At 34.3% G+C, this 22,007-nt stretch overlaps 1 protein-coding gene across 3 annotated transcripts in view; it reads left to right on the forward strand.

Annotated features, from left to right (window-relative positions):
* The first annotated feature begins 5,036 nt into the window (after positions 1–5,036).
* Positions 5,037–22,007, forward strand: part of LOC132553374 (uncharacterized) — a 30,889-nt gene continuing 13,918 nt past the window's right edge. Inside the window, exons 1-3 of one of the 3 annotated variants that reach the window (XM_060217613.1) lie at positions 5,037–5,135; positions 16,637–17,411; positions 19,084–19,246. In XM_060217613.1, the coding sequence (XP_060073596.1) occupies positions 16,708–17,411; positions 19,084–19,246 (867 nt within the window). In that variant the 5' untranslated portion in view covers positions 5,037–5,135; positions 16,637–16,707. Of the gene's footprint in view, positions 5,136–14,444; positions 14,554–16,053; positions 16,335–16,636; positions 17,412–19,083; positions 19,247–22,007 lie in introns of those variants that run through there. The other 2 variants (XM_060217612.1, XM_060217614.1) reach the window with 2 other exon arrangements.

A 22,007-nucleotide genomic window follows, 5' to 3' on the forward strand; every position in this document is an offset into this window, starting at 1 on the left:
GTACTTTTTGGGAATCCATGTTAAGCTCTGAAGTGAGTCTGTAAAATTTTCGTTTAGGATTTTAAAGCATTCAAAGACGCTGAAACTATGAAATATGTACTGGTAGTTACTGTACGAGGGCGAGAGTTCATTTACACCAATCACATTTAAGACCTCAATAACTGCTTTTTTGCCTTATTGACATTTTGTACAGCAAACCAGCTTAATAAATTATTAGGGATTGGATTAATAAGAGTTTCACTAGTGTTAGAATATTTATTTAAGTTGATCATTCAGTACTTGTCATTCACTGGTTTTTCAGGTACTATGCCCGGATTATGTACTGCTATAGAGTGTTAATTTTCTTACTTTACTGATGGGGTAGGGCCATTACTTCTCACTGTAGTTCCTAGTTTGCAACATTTTTTTTCTCCTTTCATTGATAAATGCATTTATAATTACTAAAAACCTTTGACTATTTTGCAATTCTGCACAATAAAGAAATACATGCACAAGGACAAATTTGGTAATAATTTAAAATTTCATTCACTCACAGGTAGTGTCTGATAGATTATTCCTTAAATGTTATTTTTGTGTTTTGATTTCTCTCAGTTGCCTGTAGAGTTAGACAGCTGTATAAAGATTTCTCGCTATATACAACACTAGTGATGTAGGCAGCTTATAGGTTTCTGCAGTGTTCATTACTTATACAGACACATGATCTTACTTTGAACTGGTTTTCTGTGTTTCATCTAATAAACAGTAAGATGTCATTTACAAAAGGAAATGTTATTATTTTTCACTTGTTCGTTGACATGATTTTTTGTTTTTTTGTTTTTTTTCAAAAACACCAACCTCTGGATTGTTTGATGTATGAATTTATTATCCCCTTCCCAGTTGGCAGGGGATATTCAAATGGGTTCCATCCGTCATTTCCTCCATCCTTATGTCCGTTCTTTCGTTCTCATCCAGATGCTGCTATCCAACGATATCTTTTAAAGGACTGGTCAGATTTTGATAAACTTAGTACTTGGTTGGTACACTTGTTACCTTAATCCCTTACCCAAGTTCGATTCAGGGTGAATTCTGCACATATTTAATGATGCTACTGTGACCTGACTGACTGATTTCTTTAATCACTTTATGGGAATGTTTTCTGTGCACTATCTTAAGAAGGAATGATGAAATGTTTAGAAAACTTTTTTTGTAGACTTGTTACCTTACTCTTTGTTCAAGTTTTCCATATTGCTCACTTTAAATGTATAATACAATCATATGTATCTTACAAATGAACCTTGGCGGAGGATCTTGACCATGTCCTTGTTCAACACGTTGGGGTGATGTATGGATTTATTTGACACATTGGGAAATAATCTCTTTTTAATGATCATGTTCCAGTGGATATCTGATAAGGCTGTAGCCTGATATTTAGAACAAGCTTTATGGTGTGGTCGGGATGTTCTGTATAGTTTGTTAATTTGAGTTAATATTTTGTGGTTGTCCCAGTTTGGGGTATAACACAATATGTTGGAGTATAATATGATTACCTTACATTCTGGTCTATATTATGTGTTTACTGGGTATTTAATTGCACACTGTCTTTGATGACTTGAAATAGGGAAACAAGCAAATTCGCGGAATTTATATCCCCCGCTTTCCAAACATATTGTAAGTAAATAATTTAAAGGTTAGGTATTAACTGATGATGCTGATTGCTGAACTCAGTCTTATGTGCCCTATGTTTATGTGCTGATTATATTTAGGAAAGTTAGAGCACGGAAATGAACCAACTAATGAAATCAAAGGATACCTCATTAGTATGCATAATTATTAACAGATGACACTGATAGTCAAACTCGGTCTTAATGACCTCAAGATGCATCTGCTGACCAAACTTCACCCAAATTGGATGATATCTGGGGAAGTTACAACACAGAAATGAAAGTGTGACAGACAGACGGACGGACGGACAAACCCAAATTAATATCCCCGTTTCAGTGAAAGCAGGGGATGATTAGATACCAACAAATATTACCAACCAATCGTAAAGGAGCAAAAATGCCCAACACAACATTACTGGTGAAGTCACAAATTTGGGATAACCACAAAAATACCACAGGAAGCAACCAATCACTAAAAGGATTTGTAAAGAAGAAAAGTAAAATGATATTAACATGGAGTACTGGCACTCATTGATGAATGTGTCTCCATTGTTTACAGCCTCCAAGTCTTATTAAAATAATATACCAAGCTGTTTCTAACCTCATTTTCTGTATATAAAAAGAACTGGGTTTATTTGATAACCACAGAAAACACCTTACTGTCACAAAATTCCATTTCGGAATAAATAAAGAACTAAGACTGAAGGCTTGATCTCCACATATAGAATTCTAGATACCTTAGATTCCTTTCTGTTCTTTTCCTTTAGTCACTTGATGAATAAATATATTACAAAGCTTGTGAAAAGACATCTCCTGGACACCTCATAGCTTAACATCTACCATAGTATTTAACCATCAAGTTTTATTCCTGGTCAGATTTCCGTAGTACCATGTCCAAAAATTCTTGAGTTTGAAACTGTTAATGTTTTTGTCATTCTAAGATCAATTTAAACAGCGGATAGTTTTATTTTCTCGTGACGTGTGTTAATGTGTTGAGATCTTGGGTTTCATCGTTGAGCTTTTACAGTCACGGTTAACTGGTGTATGGGGGGGGGGGGGGGGGGGGGGGGGGGGGGGGGGGGGGGGAAGGAAGATAACTCTGTCTTGCTTGAGGATCGACCTACCACAAAGCGGACAGAATTGTTATATACCGTGTCTGTATTAATAATATTTCAAAATGACATCTTATCGATTTCAACAATAATATATCATATACAATGTACTTATGATTGGTTTGCATTGGTATTCATGTTACCTCTTTAAATGTTTTTGTGTGCGTTTCGTCCGTTGTTCATATACCGTAAAACAGTATTTAACATTAGTCGCTAGGCGTTAAACTATAAATAATACGCGAACGTAAAATGTTTTTTTTCACTTTGTTTTTATTATTATAATTATTATTATTCTCGCATCAGTCATATGAAGACTGACGATGGCCTGTCTCTTTACGATGGGCAGCTCATGACAGGTCGCCGGAATAGTGGATGCCGTTAGTGACAATTCTGTGATGTATTCAAAAGTCGGTACGGTACCTTCTATGTTTTATGAGTAGAGGACACTGAGGTTCTCCTCAGTTCCTTCTTTAGTGATAATGAAGAGATCAAATTGATTTTCTGCGGTCGAGAAGTTTTATATTTTTCCTGTCTAGGTTTTCTTGTGTTCTTGTATACCTCTGTAAACACCACCTGCAATCTGGCCCTTAGCGGCGAGGACGTTACCTCGAATATTTATCACAAAATTGTCTCTAGACTCGCCCAGCTTATCTGCAGCTTGTAGTAAAGACAATTATGTTTGACAATCTACATAATTAACGGACAAAGAAAAGACAATGGTTACATTCTCACCTGAACGTTCAGCTTCACGCTTTGATTATTTTCGTTTGATACGTATTCTTGGTTTCGCCGTGGACCTCTTTATCAGTTGCTTCCTACTTAGCTTTCTGTTGTTTTTCCTAATTTTGCTGGATCTGTGTAAAACTTTTGGTTATCCTGAAATTTTATATATTTTTTTTTCGTGTATAGTTTTACCTGTTGGTGGCATTTTCACCTAAATTTCTGGAATGACCCGTTTAGACGCTCTTGATGTATTGAATTACTATGACTTGTAGTGTCCATGTCAATTTATATATCTGGAGCTTTCCCAGTTGATATGAATTCTTTCTGTGTTCTCTTCGGTTTGGGAATTACAGGACTTCTTCAAACTGGGTGCCATGTTTGTTTTCTTGTTTGGCCATTCTTCTGCCCTCCTTCACTGAATTACTTTTCGTGTCCTCATTTTTACTTTCATTTACCACTGTCTCGACCAAATTTAATTGCAATTAATTTCCAGGTAGCCATCCTCGCTGCTTCCTGTTTACATACTTCTCGTCCATTAACCTTTTCAATAGTCTGAGAATGCATACATTTAAAAAATGGAATATTGTGACAATTGAAACTTCATATGTGAAGTATATGTGACGGAGACTTGGATATTGGAGATTGAGGGAGGGAAACTGGAACAAGAGAGCGCGCGCGGGAGACGGGATCTTAATGACCCCAAGCACTTTCTGCCCTTTTAATTGTAAATGCATAGCACATATTTCCTATTAACGCGTTTCAAAGAATAAGGTATTCCAAAGAACGTTATCATCAAAGAGACGGAAAAGAAAAATAACAACATTCAGACACCCGCAGTACAGTTTAGTAAATGAATCGAATCCAGTGAATGCAGGATACGGGAATGTCACGTTATACTCTTGGCAATATCAAAACATGTTATTCTGTTCTCATTATTAAGCAGCGTGTAAGTAGGAGTTTCAGTAGAACAGTGAGATACACCCAAGTATAACAAGTACCTTGTGTGGGCGTGTTTCATATACCTATGTAAACGTCTGTATAAAGATCCATTTTAACTCGGACCAGTATAATACCATCAGATTTAAGTATATATCTTTACACCACCGTTTATATATATATATATAAAAACCAAAATATTTATAATTATGAATGAACAATATTGGATCATCAGTTTAAATGGATCCGTGTCATATTTCTATAACATTCCAATCAGATGTCGTGTACAAATGGGACTTTCCACAACTGGAATAGCGACAATGGTTTATGTATGTAAATGATTTATTGAAAATGTACCGTTCTTTTTTTATCGTGAAAATTACTATATTGAAAAGTTCAAATGTGTAATTGTCATATTACTCTTTCAATAACAGTTCAAATTGTCTAAATTCTTATTTCACAAATTATGTACAAAAAGGGATTTCCCAAGATAAGTTGCCAAAAATAGTATAGATACTCCCACCTGTGACGTTGACCCATGTGACAAGCCCTTTTATGGAAATTGACATAGTTCACAGCGCCACCGGAAGTGAGCAAATACACAAACTAAAGTTAGGTTGAGGTTCGATGCTATTTCGATTTTCAAAACAAGTTGAGAACAGTTCTACAAATGATGTTTCAAAGATGGATTAAAACGGGAAGGATATCTCACAGAAGAATATATGTAAGTTAAGTTAACATGATATAAGGATCGTTAAATATGTTATAAGAGAATTTAAATCGTCTATTGACAGGTGCCCGAAAAAAATGAGTCACCGGGTTCAAAGTAGGCCAATATCGGGTAGTAGTATACGTATGGTGCAAATACAAAACATGCCAGTAGTATTGTAGGCTACTGACATTACTGTATATTTTAGATATTACCACGGAGACACAAGTCAACAAAGTTTCTCTTTACATATCTTTTAACAAAAGCATACTGTGCGACCAATCCCACTTTCAGTTACAGCCAGTTTCACTAGGGTATACATACACCTATTTAATTACCCTTTGTTTCCTTGCTAGGTTGTTTTTATTTAACAGGAGTTCCTTTATTTATAGTAAGTTGCATATGTATAAACAGTGCACGTGTGGGCTGTTGTTGTATGACGTCCCTGTCCCCCCTCTATGTCCCTCCTTCCTGTTTCCCACCAACCAGCAGTCCGAACAACAACAACTTTTGACTGAAGTGCCGGGCATCATTAAAGAAATAGGCCAAATTAAGATAAACAATTACAAATAGGTAGAACCTAAAATCAATGAAGAGGCGTGAAAACTACATATAAACTGTCATATATCAAACGTCTATATATATATATCTTGGTTAAAAGTTATATCGTCTTCAATAAAAGCACAGATAAAGGCAATGGTTTGCTAATGTTGAACTTTGCAGCATATTTCAAAACTGTTGCAGTATATGTCAATTAATTTTAATCAAATTTCTTCATCATATATGATTTCTAACTGACATTTTGTCTGGTCTGATCTTTTATAAATGCATCATCTTTCACTTCAAAAGAGAAAATTTTTTTCATACATGATGTACGATGAATTATAAATTGGTAACTTTTCCAGAAATGTGAAACTCAAACCAATTCATTTCAAAAGCAACATGCATGCACATTATAGGCTGCTATGGTTGCTGTCTGGTACTTAATTTAAAACATACAGCTTCCTGAAATGATTTATGATGTTCTTCCCAAAGAAATACATTGAATTTTACAAAGTCTGTGACTGATCAGAAAATATTTTGATGAAGATAAATTGGTATAGTATTTAATTATGTGGTAAAAGTATACTGTATACTAATGTAGCCCTGGTAAATACAATGTTAGTTGCATATATACAGATCAGCTAGAGAGAAATCTTTAGCTAGAACACTTCATTATTAGACTAGTAAGTCAGAGGTAGTTGGTGCAAATCAGAACAGAGGCATAGGAAGAGTTAATGATCCCTGTTACATAAGGACTTCAGATAATTTCTTTACCTTGAACAGTTGAGTGTCAGAATAGTAAGTCAGAGGTCCTGGGTTTGAATCCTAGTGGAGGCACGGAAAAAAATTAATGGCTATGACAGCTTGACCAGTGATGATATGTTTATATGATGATTTATTGTACAAATATATACAATGTTTATATTAAATAAACCAGTAAAAAATGTATTAGAGAGATATCAAACACATTTTTCTGTACCTCCATCACATGCTAGTTATCCAAAAATGAAATGAATTGATAAGAACTCTGAAATTTACAATAATAAAATGGGGAATGATATCACTATTATCTAGAAAATCAGTGTGTGTTGTTTGATAATCTGGAAATTATTAATGTTAATATGTGTTAAGGTATATGACAAAATTGTGAAAGTATCTGTTCATGGATTCCAAATGTAGGTTTTTCAATCTTTTTGGATATTCTTTTTTTTATTACTGTGGAGCTAGTAACACCTTTGTTTAGTAAAATGTAAATTGTAAAACAAGTGTCAGGTTAACCATTGGATCTGGCAGAGTAATTCATTCTCACTATATATGTTTTAAGTTTCTTTCCATTCATTATCATAATTTATGTAATTAGCATAGTAATTTTTCCTTTGCTGGGTTTATCGCCCTTTGAACAGCCAGGGTCATTTTTAGATTCGGTAAAGAAGACTAGCTGGTGACTTCCTTTCTGAACAACATATGGGAGGCATGTCATTAAGTCAAAAGACATGACCAATACAGCACAGATCGGCTCATTTCTCATTTTTGAACATCATAGCATAATAAATTCACTGAATGCAAATAAGAAATTGCTTTTTTATAATTTAAACACTAGTTATTTGAATACAGTAAAACTTCTGGTCAGTTAGCAGAGATGGGTAGTTTGAAACAGGATTTTTTTTTTTATGAAAACAATAATATTCTTTCTAGTGAGCCGTTTTTATTCATGTTTCACTTGATAACAATCTGTATTAAACAGTGATGCAATCCAAAGTGAGATCATACAAATGCCAAATTATTGATATGAGCTAATCAGGGGATACAATAATTGCTCCATGTCCTCTCTGTTCACATCAATGGTGAAAGCTATAGGTAGTAGGTTACAAATGACCAAATTTGGTAATTTGATACCCCCAATTATACTCATTTCATTTAATTTAATTATGGATTAATAATGGATCTGTATACAGAGTAACAGATGTTGGTATATGTACTGTCAAAGAGCAACAGTATTTGACTACACAGTTTGATAAGTTCATATCATTTAAATAATTGTTTAACCCATTGATATGCTTAATAAACCCCATGAGACAATTTTGATAAACATTGATCTGAAGCTGTAATTCTCAATCTACACATTGCATATGTCATTTCAAACTTCTTACAGTACGCAAACAGATATGTGTTTTTCTGGCATTACGTTGATTCTTCATCGTGATATCTAATGTAATGAAGAATGAAGTGAAACCTGCAATTTCTTACAGTCATTTTAACATGCAATTATTTCAAAAGGTAGCCATGTTATAATTGACACATTTTTCAATGTTGTCCTGTTGGTTTTTGCATGATTTGAATATTTTCAGCAATATCTTATAAAAAATTTGTTCAGATCGACTGAAGCATTATCATGGATATATTTGATATAGGATCTGTGATATGATGTTATATTGAATACAAGAATAACATATTTAATTGCACAGGTGATGGCATTTAAGGAGATCTAGAATACTAACATGCTGACAGATTGCAACAGCAGTCAAAGACAAATTAATCACATTTGTACTGTAGTCTTTAATCACCTCTGATGATTAACCCACTCGTTTGATCTGATGAATAATATACAGTTCATCATTTATGGCTTATTTTTAATTCTTGCCTGTTTAATCTTCGTTTTTCAATAATATACATAAATATTACAGACATGCAACAATTAGACCAGCCTAACAACTGAGGACCTCAGAACTAGATAGAAGGATGACGACATATAAAACATCCATGTGATGGCTATATTTGTCAGCAGACTTTAAAAGAAAGCAACATGTCAACCATTTTGTAATAAGAAAATCTTAGAAATTGTTATCAGCATATTTACATCAGATGAACTTAATTTAGAAGTATTAATTGAATGGTTATTCATAGACACGTAAGTGTGAGATTTCCGTTATGTTACACCTTGATAGCTAGCTGTCAAGTTTCTTATATATACGCCTGTCAACGACCGTCTATATCATTATTACAATTATTCAAGTAACATTTCTCGTCACTGACGTCAACTCAATAGTCTGGCCCTGACCAGTTAAGCTATGTATAACGTTATGAAGTGTATTAACTTTTATAAAAAGTTCAATTACAAATAACTCACTGGACGTATAGTTAAGATTAAAATTGCTTAAAAGACATATTCATTTAAATACAATATTAATGACAATGCCGCGCTATCTTCAGGTTTTATTGACGTCATCAAAAGTAAAAACACCCACAGGAAGTTCATATGGTACAGTTATCAAAAACATCCCCAGTTAAAATCTTTCCACCCTCTTTCTTACTGTGAAGTGGTCATACCTGGTCAGTGTATTTCACATGTACAAGTAGTATGTTACATCATATTTGATAATTAATGGCATCACCTGAGGGTATCAAGTAGATTTATTGGCCATCACTCTGTTTAATCTGCTTTTGACATTTATTGTCTAGCTAATTAGCATTAAGTCTGGATGATATCTTTTGACATTTCGGAGATTTATATTTGTCACTTGTCGAGTTCGTAAAATCAGTGCAATTGATTACATGTTATATGATTCTGACATATAATCAGATGAATTGTGCCTAGATGGTATAATTTTTAGTTAATTTTTGTAAAAAATTGTTTCAGTGTGATGTAATGCTACATTTATGTTTCATATCTTCCATATATTAGATTTTGAAATGACACTTAAATAACATTATTAAGATTGGATTTACCCTAAAAAACAATCAATGGTCTGTTCACTGAGGTATATATATATATATATCTACTGGATATTAAAAGTTGGTTTTGCAAAGAGTTTTGAAATGCATTTATTGCATATTTTGTATTTGAATTTTGAAAAGTACACAGATAGAGATTACATGTCCTTATTCAGATAAATGGCCTCACATAGCTTTTTTAATAGAGAGATAACTTCCAGGGATTTATTCTGTCCCACTGACCTTGTCTGTGTACTGTAGGTTGATAATCAGCTGATTTCCTCGTGTCTGGGTCACTAGTATGATAAATGACAGCGATGTAGACCAGTATATGGACTTTTTACCTATATATGATGGTCTTTTAACAGCTGTATATATCACTACCAGTATATTATATTTCTAATTATATCACAGCATTGGTCATTGACAGTTGATTCACATTCACGGCATTGCAATGATGTAGTAATATTCTGAGTTACAAGCAAGGTCAAGTTATTGCTTATTGGAAGGGGAAATGTCTGTTGAAAGGTCAGGAGTTCTGTAATATGCTTATAATTGAGATTTCTCAAAAGCTTCAAAGTATTGATAGTCCAACTGCTCGTCAACTGTCGAGAATATATGATACTATGACTTCAGTATGTGTGATGTAGACAGGAAGTCTAGTGTCTACTAGGATTCTATTTATACTGTTGCTAGGAACCATTATCCAGTTTCCAATAAATTTTATAAATAGAGCCGAATTTAAAATCCTCAACTGTATTGACACTACAGCACACATACCTGAGGCCATTCATTCACCTATAGCTATTGGTTATTGGAGTTGCAGCCCTTTGGAGAATCAAATTGCTTTAGGGTTTAAGTCCAAGAGTAAACTACCATTAACAATTTGTATTACTCTGATGCACAGTCATATCAAATATGACAAAACATGTCAATGGTTATTTAAATCTGATGAGCTGTAGAACATGTTGTAATTTCTAGTAATGTATTATTTTTATTAACTTAAGTAATTTGGCTATGTGAAAGTGTTTAAAGCATAATACTAGCCTTGACATTCTGCAACCCGGTATGACATGGATTTTGTTCCATGTATGCACAATGTATTAAGTTTTCTTGTGTGTAGTATTGTGGGTCAGGTATGTTGCCTTTGTGTTATTTAATGTTTAGATATTTAATCTTTAGTGACCCTAGGTCATTTTTCTGACAGAGGATATCAGTCTTAGTGGGTTGAGAGAGTTGTATGTAATTATTGATACAGGCCTTTCCGGCAAGGTTTCCATGGTCCCTGTCAGTATTTGTTTGGCTCAGGTACAAGGAGCATTTGACCATATACCCGGGTACCCTGTCCAGGATCTGTGTCATGCTGCTTAGCCAATTCAAGTTTACAGAAGGTCACCAAATTGTGTCATTGTTTACAATGTTATATAGTTCCAAAACAGTTTTCGAATTTTGTTGAACGGTAAATATTTCCCCAGGACTGTGAAACTTATTCTATTACAAGTTGACCAAACAAAACACTACATTTTTCAGTATGGAACAAATGCCTATAAGTAATCACCGCTAACTGAACACCCATGAATTCATGGTTAGATTGAAACTTTCAAAATTACTGAGGTTTGTTGTTGGGTACATTACATGGCACTTTGCCTTTCACACGAAGCTGAGAAGCAGATTGGTCTGACATGGATGTGTTTTTTGTTCTAGACACTTTATTCCATTTGCTGTGTCTAGCAGGTCTTCCTAATGTTGTTCATCGAGGTATCCACCAGCTACTACCTGCTTCAAAATGACCTTGGTTCTTGACAGGGCAATGAAACCCAGCAAACAAAAAATTAATTATGATATGGTTTTTATCCTTTTGGTTTGTCGTTATTACCTGTGCTTGTTGAGGGAAAGGACCATAATATTGATCAGACCCCTGACTTTATAACGACTTAGTGAGATGATTTGGACGTAGTCATTACAAGCAACAATAACATTAATTTCACTCTCCATGGGAAACTAGTTACATGAATTCTTTATATGATTGGCTTGAAAATAGAATTGTTTAGATATTTTAGCAGAGACTTTAAACCTGGTATCTATTGCTCATTATTTCACAAGTGACAAAACAATGTAGGACACCAAATGCATTAGGATATCTATAGATACCTTATGGTCATTAATTCATCCAAACAGTTCATTCTGTCCTTGACCATGGGTTAGTAGTGACCATTTGAATTCAGAACTAAAGATCGCAAAAGGTCAAGAGCTGGTCAGTTGTGGCATGTATATATAATCTCATTGAAATGTATTGAAAGTCCAACACACACAAGAGGGTATTACATTACACCTAGTAGATCCTCTTACACACCTGGATGACTGTCCCTTTGTAACCTGGAGAGCGAAGGTCAGCTAAATGTTGTTATGTTACAGGGTATAATTTAGGGTCGAGAATAGATAACCAAGTACTTAAATAAAATTAAAAAAGTATAGGTCATTTGGCGGTTATCTATTATGGCGTCAACATGCATGTTTACTTAAACAGCTGCATGTCTGGGTAACTAGAGCACTGTTAGAGTTTTCATGTTTGGTTCACATTTTTAAAAAAGCAGACATAAAGAAAAATACTGCTGATGTATAGAAAAGAAAATATGCATTTTCATCATGTATGCATTAAATTTTTTGATTGATTGTCTCCAGAGGAATGAAAATGAATCCCCAACTTTACGTGAAAGGCCTTCCACATTAGTTGATTATAATCTTGTCTTGTGTGACATTAGGTCTATAGTGCTCTAGAATGTCTTGTCAAATTGAACTTTGACTTGAACATTCAGGTTGGGTGAATTCATTTGTTTGTTTTTTGTGGAATACTTACTGATTAAATCCATGTGTTTAGAGTAAAGAACATGCTTAAAGATGAAACAATTTACTTCTGTCTCCTTTTTTTATATTAACTAGCCTGTAATTGAAATCAAGATGAAAGGTGAAAAGGACAGGTCATTGTAGTTGGACTATAATAAATCAAATTACTGGCATAAAGTAACAAATGATTATCCTATTGAAAGGAGATATTGTATAATTGTCTTTTATTGATGCAGTATGTGACTTAGCAATGGATACATTACTGGTAAAGTTGTGTTACCTTAGAATTGGGTAACAAGCAATCAGCACACTTAGTGGTTGTTAGTTTCGTTGTCTGTGCAATGTTTTCTGCGCAATAACCTTATACTTCCCTTTGGCTAATGACTCATGCACATACAGTAGTTCTTGAGAGAAAAAAGTCTCAGTTTTGTTGTTTTGGTCAGGTCAAAGGCTACATACATCATTTGTCAGTTGTACTGTAAATAGAAAGTTTATTTCCAATATCTCACAATAACTGTAGCTGTGTATAAAGATGTTACATATAACATTTTGTAATGTTTTCATGGAAACGTGCGATTTCCACACTTTTACAGAATTTGATGGTTTTCTATGCTTTCTGTTTACGGTAAGAATTGAGGACTATGAACAGAACAAAGACTAAAAGAACTTTATTTATTGTACATTGTGTTATAATTTGACCCAACCAAGTATGTTTTCATTTCATTTCTGTGTATGTCTCACAGCAAACATTTCAGACTTAACGCCTGGATGAATTACCTCAATAAGGTATTATGTACCAGCTGAGTGTCAGCTGATCAGGATCAGACATTTTCACAGCTCAATACAAAATTCTACAGTTTTCCTGTTAAACTGGACAAATATACAAGTATGCATTTTTAAACCTCAAACATCCATTTTGAGTGAATAATTTAATATTATATAATGTGATTATCATTGTTTCATATTTAATTTTCTCACGGGAAATTTGCCTCTTCCCCCCTCCCCCCCGCCCTCCTCCCACGCCATTGCCAGTGGTGTAATTTAAAACTGAAATGTAAACATACATGATGAATATATATTTTTTATATCAGGGTTAAAGGAATATAAACACAACAACAAAAACCATGGTGAATACATATACATAGATATGTCTATGTCATAATGTAAAATGGACTGGAGACATTGTAAGTTTATGTTGATCTGGAGATACAGTTGCCCTCTGTGGATATAAGGTATATTGATGTATGATCTATCTAGTCTTGTCTGTTGCATGTTACCCTGGTTTTATATATAAATCTGCTATCATTAAAGTCTATTGATTCTTCAAATTCCTATGATGTAGTTTTATTTGCTGTCTGTGTAATTTCTATTCAGTATCGACATGATCCAAAGCAGTCATCATTCTTTTTGTCTCATATCTAGGTCAGCTTAAATTGTTCAGGGTATATGTACCTTAAAGCTAGGTCAGGTTTTGTAGAGACTGTACTAGTTATAAGATATATTGATATGAACTGACCGTTAAAGTATCAAACCATCAGGTACAGTTGATGTTTTACAGTGTATTATATCATTATATTATCAATGTTCTTCAGGTTAGATAAACACTGTATCCCAGATTGTGATATTGATCCATCCTGATGTGGGTGCTGTAGAGTTAATATGTACTCAATGACATCGGAAATCTTGTCGCAAGCTGGGGCATGACTCTGATAATTATTCAATAGATATGTTAAATACCTAGCTGATGTAGCTGTATGAGGATATACAAAAATGTAGTTTATTAGACCAACAGGCCTGTATATACAACTGATGTTAGCCAAGGGCAGGTGATTTGGCAATGAAAAATTAACTTGTGTTATATTTGTCTCGTTGCAAGTGAAATATGGCTTACAGCTTCAGGTATGAACTGTGTAACTGCTAATTTTAGAAATCTCTCTACCGACTATGTGTTATAATTAAAAAAGATTCCTTGGTGACATACAGATGTAACATGTGTAAAAAACTTTATAATATAATTATGATACTACGAGACACACTGATAAGCTGAGAACCCTGGCCGCCTTATGGTATAATCATTGCTAATGTGTCAGGTACTTGTGTGATATATACATGATGCAGGCTTTTCTCTCCAGGTCATAGAATGATAGGTCTGATGATTACATAATAAGCATGTGTTTGAGGAATGGTTGGCAGATATCTGTGTGTTTAGATAGGGATTAGGTGTGAAGGTGTACTGAGTTGTCTCTGACCAGCTTGATGAGATAGGGAATCCAGGGCAGCCACAGTACTGTTGTTTTGGTGGTTATTGGACCAGTGGGTTTGCGATTAGCTTAAGGTAAGTTTATCTTGCCAAGGTCAGCTAATCTTTGATCTGATGTTTTACCATAGTGTTATCAACTGATGTATGATAATCTGTAGTAGAGAAAATTAAAGGCGATCATCAGTTCGGATTACTGTGAAAGATATGTTATCCTTTTATCCTTGTGAAGATGCATGTGTTCTTGATTGTGATAAGCATTCATAACTGATATCGGGTATATATACAGGACCTGTATTACCATATATTGGTCAGGAAAATATATGTACAGGATCTTACATGAGTTTTCATTTCAGATGAGAATTCGCCCACAGAAATTAAAACTTATAGACTATAATTGTCATAGGAAATAAAAAAGAAAGGTCACTTTTGTTCACAGATCTCAGAAAAGTTACATTCTGAAAAATTGTTTATATTATGACATCACTGACTGACACAGCTAATGTAAAACTCTCCATGATATGTTACTGCTACATTAGACTCATGACATATCTGCAAAAATATTATATTGATGAATTCACAGGATAATGTACGTAAACTAAGGTCTTTCCATTATTGTGAACTGCACTCTTGTCTAGTCTTTATGTTCTTGTATGTAATAAAATATAAATGGATTTTCAAGACTCAGATGTTGTCTTCATTCTTTATTGAGAAAAACCTACCTTAGATGTTGTAATTCTTATAGGTATTTTATTTGTAATGCTATTTTGTAGTTTTACTAAGACAACAACTGATTTCTGACTGTAATTAATTACATCCTTTAGGATCTTTGGCAGCCATGTTAGGTAGAGTTGTTATCTTTGTCAACACACAAGTGTGGAACTATTAAAACTGTATTGAGAAGCCTGTTTGTTGGGCCTATTATGTCATTGTTAGAGTTGACAGAGTTGACAAGCCTAGGGCTGTTCTATTTTTAAGTCAGTTATGTTGGGTGGCTGGACTGTAATTGATGTCCATGGGCCTTTATCACCATAAATAGTACATGGATTTCTAACAGCTTAGTCCTATGCCAGTAGTGTATATGTGTACATATAGCTATGTGTTTAAGGCTCTCTGTTGTTTTACGTCTTGTTTACTGTATAAACATTCACCCAGTTTGAGTAAAGGATTTTAATGTTCCTTTTATGCTAATAAATCAAAATTTTGATGTGAACAATCTGGTTCTACAGGTATATGAGATCAGCTAATCCTGTGTGGATGATGTATAGAGAGTTTGATCTTTTCTAAACCCTGATACACACCCACAAACCTGTAATTACAGGTAAACATCTTTTAATGTGTACATGGATCTGTTGCAGTGGAATAAGTTCATGTCACAGTTCAGTTATGAAGGCTGATGTCGTCACGTCACGGTCCTTTAACCCAACCTACCTGTAACAGGTCTTATTTCCTGCTGTGTATACTACATAGATAACACACTGAGGCACAGCAGAGTCAGTGTCCCAGGCACCTCTAGAGGGTTGGTACCAGCAGTTCTGTTGGTTCCAGATAACTTGACAAAGGCAGTCCGGCACTCACAGAGCCTCCAACAACATAGGAGGTCTTAGAACCTTAAATTACAACAGGGGACAGCGATTGTAGTGTATACATTTGGGTCCCACTTGTTTTTGAGGAGGTTTTGAAGAAAATTTAACATCAGTTCTCCATATTTACTGTTGAGGGTTGTAACTGAAACAACTTGGTTCCTTCTCAGCATCTGAGTTGGATTTTTATCTGGATCAGTGACTTTGATACCATTTAATAACTGCTAATCACTTCTTAATGAATGCATCATGTTGGATTGTTACTCTTCTCCTCAGGTGTGTATGTTAATAATTGTCTGATTGATAAGTCAACAATTTAAAAATCTTCATGGTGATATTAGTATTTTTTAAAATTTCACCTTAGTGAGCAAGGACTTCAACGCTGAACACTGTTTTATTAGTAACACATACCGGGACAGGCCTTTTTTGGGTTCTCATTTCCTGTTCTATTTGTCATGTCTCTTAAGAATTTTCTCATGTTCATCTAATTTGGAACTGTGTTTTGAGTCCAGCAATAACAAGTGTCATTTAAAGTTGCATTGATTGACCATTAACAAATTGTTTTTGTATTGTTTCAGCCACAGTGATGTGATTGAGGTGTAGGAGTAACAATCACTTGTGTTTGTGTAACCCTTTTAACACGATAGTGATGCCGAGAGTTGGTTCCAACAAAGGTATGGTCCAACAGCAGATCGACAACAACCTGCTGCGGCAGTCATCCGCAAAATCACTCAAGGTTGGAATAACGCAATTTGAGATCCATCGAAACAAAGTACCAAAAAAAGTTAAACTATTGGATGTGAAATTGTCATTTTCCTATCAGGAAGACTTTACCACCAAAACTGAGCGTCTTGAAAGACAGCTTGTTCGTCATGGCAAGAAATGGACATGGCAGCCGACTGATGGTGACAAAAGTATCTTGACATTTTCATATGCACCTGGTGACAGGGTTAACCTGAATTTCGGACTTATTGTTCACAAGACAAAAAGAATGGGTGTGTTCAGTAGTGAGACTCTTACCACACAAGTTGGAAATGTTACAGAGTGCATAGTGCTGGCAAAGAATAGTGGGGTAGGGGTGGCACTTCCAATCAACACCACAATCCACCACCATTTTCGTCTAAACTTCAATCTAGGTGGATATGGCCACCATATGACTGTTAAAATGAGGTTGGAGCAGTTAGGGGAAACAAAAGCAAATCCATCACTTTGGCTGCGACCTTGCTCCATGGAGAAACCCTTCCGAAGTGCTGGTTCCTTACTTTCCATCCTTAAGGATGCTGACAGTTTCCCACCCCGACAAAAGTCAATTGATGAAGAAAATGCAAGGAGCTACATATGTTCCAACCAAAGGTAATTGTCTTATGAGTATTGAGTAATATATCTTAGTAAAAGTTTTATTCAAAGGCAAATAAACTGTGTCTTAAGTTTCATAAGGCTGTATCTACTTTATTGCATATTTAGTAACCTGCTTCAAAAGACCTTTCATGTAAATGTACAGTTTCTATTGGTAATGTGAATGGTATATACAATATTACACGGAATCCATTTCGTTGTATAGATTGCACTGGTAATCTGATAGAATTTTCAAGTTAATTACCACAGGGTTGAGTGATGATGAGAAGTTATGAAGTGAGAATTAATACAAGGCCTATAGATTTTCTGACACTTATGTATCAAATATTAAAATACAAGTAAGCTCCAGTGTAGATGGCCATGTTCTTGCTATCCATCAATTTACTTATATCCGCTTATAGCTGTAGATCTCACACTTTGGTACATTGTGGTCTGGGCTATTGTTAGGTTAGGTTTTACTTCACCTGCCTTTCATAGATTTGTTATTTACACTCCTATGTGTACAGTTCTCATCACCACAGACCTTTCTCTGTCTCGGTGGGAATTCTTCCTAATTGTCAAGTGTTGTGATTAGAAAAATCTTTCAACTTCTAAAAAGATTCATGTGAATCAAACATGAAATGATGATGAAAGTTTCCATGTTTTGGCATTTAAAATACTTGAATTATCAGGTGAAAATTTAATTTTGTAATGATTTGTGGGAGTTAACTTTGATCTTGTAATGCCCATTACTGTAGACAGTGTCTGGTGCCACATTCTTCTCAGTTGCCACATTGCCACACTTCCACAATGTCATTATTACTTCCAGATGTAAATGCGTACGTGAAAAATACAGAATGGCTCACTCATGTCTTACCAGGTACTGGTGAAGCTGTGATTTATTATTACATATACTGAATGTAATGTTTATGTTATATAACGATCTGAGGGGCTTGTTGTAGTCTGCAGACAGACTGTGATAAGATTTAAACCAGCACAAAATGTCAAAATCAGAAGGATCAGGAAATTTTAAAATGAAACTGGAGTAAATAGATATTTCTGTGTTTCTTTTGTGATAATACTATGGTGTACTTAGTTTTGGACTTGTCTGGTACTCAATGTTTTGAACTCAGATATACTCATTTATAACTGGATTATGGTTTATGATAATTTAGGAATCACGTTTAATAGGAAGTCCAAACCTATCGAATATATAAATAAAACATATTTATTGTGTACTATTTTTTTTTTTAACTCACCATCATCAGAAAGTTGGATGTTCAAATTGCTCTTTGTCCTTGGCCCGTTGATCCATAAACAGTTTTTGTATTGCTATTTCTTGAGAAGTCTAGGATAGATCTTTCTCAAATTGCATATGTAGGTTTCTCTAGGATTGAAGTTTGACACTTCTGTAACAACATGATCACCTTCATCAGACACTTGCTAGTGTGTAGTGTATAGCACTAACATATGGTGTGTACGAGATGGTACAGAATCTGGTCATCCCTATTCTATGTAGCAATATGGCTTATCAGGCATGGGCTTATCATCAAAAGAATATGGAAAGGTGTATGATATGCATTGACAAAGAATGATGTGATGCTGCATTGAAGAAACAGTTATTTTTGTAATAGTATGACAATCTATACATTGATTCAAAATTTCATATTGTTAATTTCAATGTCCACAGATTGGTCAACAGTAATCGATCAGCAGTGGTGGAGTGCTGGTCAGTTCGGCCATGTCTGAGCGAGTCTGACATTCCGTCCGGTATCCAGATCCGACAAGTGGCCACAAACAAGCCAGTGGCATGTCTTCTTCCAGTTGTTGAAAACATCAGCGGCATTTTTGATGTAAGTATCCTGAGCTTTTTGTTTCACTTTTGATTCTTGATGGACCAAGACATTGCCCTGAAATCTACTGTCAAACAGAAAGGATTTCTCAGCATTTGCATGATGATGACATTTGAAACACAGATAATTGATTAAAAGCATAAGAAAAAGTAAATATAATATTCTGCTGTTTATAGTCGACCTTTACTTATATATACATATGATATATTTTGTGAATAATTGAATACTGTGTAAGTCCAGAAAGCCGACACACAGTATCATAGGCTGATAACAAGACAAAAATTTGAGTTTAGTGGGTAGTTCCTGAAACTGTGATACATACATGGGTGGGTTATCACCAGCCTCAAGGCTTATTGGTGGAAAAAGGTGTTTAAAAAAAAAGAAATATAATTTATCAGACTTAAAATTAACTAATACCCTATTAGGAAGTACATTCAAATATGATATGTCTTAAAATCAAATGCTCAAACAATATGTACTATTTTATTACAATCAATTCTTCAATCTAATCCTCATATGTAAAATCACCTTGTATATTCAGAATATTCTTGTTTATATGTTGATTGTATGTTAATGTGTTTATCTGTTTATGAGTATTCATGTTTAAATAAACAGAATAATAATTATGGGGATATTAATTAGAAGCTAAATACAATCATCAGTACATCCATTTAAATATAACAATATTTACATGGTATTTGAATTCAAAATAGACTTTTCTTTATTGGTGTATTTGGACAATTAAAAAGATGATTTATGTCTTGTTAAAAGTGTCACAAATGGAAATACATTTATTTTTGGGTTGAAATTTTACAAGATCTTCCATGACTCATGTAACATACTTGTAAAGTTTTAGAACACATCCTGTATGTCTGCACCAATGTAAAAGTTGACTAACAAGCGTAAGGTCAGAATTTCAACAAGCTGTCGTTTCATGTCAGGGAGTTAGACTTAATTAATTAATTTCCTTTGTGTCTTAAACAAAATGTTCAGTGTCTTCAGTGCACCTCTGACATCGCAAGTTTATTATGAATAATAACATCTGGAAATATATTACACTTTCATTATGGTTTGATCTTGTCATTTCATTTTGTTCTTTCGCTCATGTAAATCAGGGGAAATGTATTACAGGTTTGAATGTGATGTTATTGACATCGTGATGTGTGTTAATTATCACTATAGGTACAAAACGAACATTAGTGCAAAAAGATTCCTTTCCGTGAGGATAAGCAGTATCATCCATCATGTATTATGTGACGTTGAACATTGTCTAACGAGACATATGTCACATAGATAACACTACGGCCTATTCATATCCTAATCTATATTCTATTATTCATCATACATAGACATCCCTATAAATAATACCATTTGTATCAGTTGCTATGATGAAAGTTATGATATCATCCGACATTCTCACCTCTATTTTGAAGCTTGATTTTGATTGGATTACACAATCTAAAACACGTGATGAATTAGTGATATTTATTATAAAACTTCTATACTTATTCTTGAAGGTTATATATTTTTAAAACTTTCTGCTTAAAAATCCAATGACACCAGTCATAAATATTTCCTCGCCTGTCACTGTATGTACAGATATCATTATTCTGTTTACAATTAAGAGAATTATCAAATAAAATTTTAAAAGTACATACTGAGATAAGATCTCTTTACACTGAATATATTATATCAGTCCTTTTGTTTTTTGTGAAGATTTATAGCTGTTATAACAAGCTCTCAGTACAAAAGTAGGCTGAAGTTTCTAATATTGTCTTCGAGATAATTTCAAGTCGACCATTTTTTGGTGCATAAATTAGAAATCAAAAAGTTGATCAATGTGTAGTTATGGGAACTGGTGTTCACTTCTGTACCTGAAAAATCTTCATATCCTCTTGTTCTATCCCCAAGCTATAATACCTGTAGCAATCGAGATTTTTTTTTCTATCCTAAACTTTTCATGACAATTTTCAAAGAGGTCATGTTCATGTCATGTTTACCCCCTCGAAGTGACCTTAAACAAATTGTTTACATTTATATGTAATTTCAGGAATTTACACGATATGGAAGATATTAATTCAGTTCCAAAGCTTAACTGACTCTTTGAAATAAGAATCCGAGGCTTGACTTCTATAACAACAACCCTGTAAATTTTTGTTGGTGATGTTACCCCTGGTCTGCCAAGAATGTAGCAACTTATTTTATTATATGCTAAATATTATGAAATTGGAAGTCTGTCGCTATAAATTCAAATTAGGTATATATACACTTTGCATATAGTTGACATAGTGTTTATTCAAGCTGCCAAGAGCCTCTTGAGTGTGCTGAGTGATGGATGGTATGACGTCATCAGTCTCGAGTGCTTCATTAGACCTTGCTACTGTCCTTGTACCTGTGACTGGTTAAGGAAGACTGTCTCGGGGGTATTGGGGACAGGTATTTCCTGCTATGTTCAGATCGATTGTGTCGTTAAGTTCTGATTTTGAGTGTTTTAACACACACAGATACCATTATTCTCCTATATGTAATGTAGGTGTCAACTTTGTACCAGGATGACTCTTACATGATTTGAGGGTGATGTTAATTGTCATCAATCTTCTTATAATTAATACACCTGTACTTCGTTAACATCTCAGACTTTTGACATGTTAATGTTGATGTTGCAATATAAATACTGTAGGTTATATTACTTATAAGGAGAGAAATTAATTGATCATCTTTGACTGTAATACAACATTACCTGTCTAAACTGGATACATGT

The sequence above is a fragment of the Ylistrum balloti genome, unplaced genomic scaffold, assembly GCF_031769215.1.
Source record: "Ylistrum balloti isolate Yb309-2 unplaced genomic scaffold, AGI_CSIRO_Ybal_v1 Utg370324, whole genome shotgun sequence".
NCBI classification, from domain to species: domain Eukaryota; kingdom Metazoa; phylum Mollusca; class Bivalvia; order Pectinida; family Pectinidae; genus Ylistrum; species Ylistrum balloti.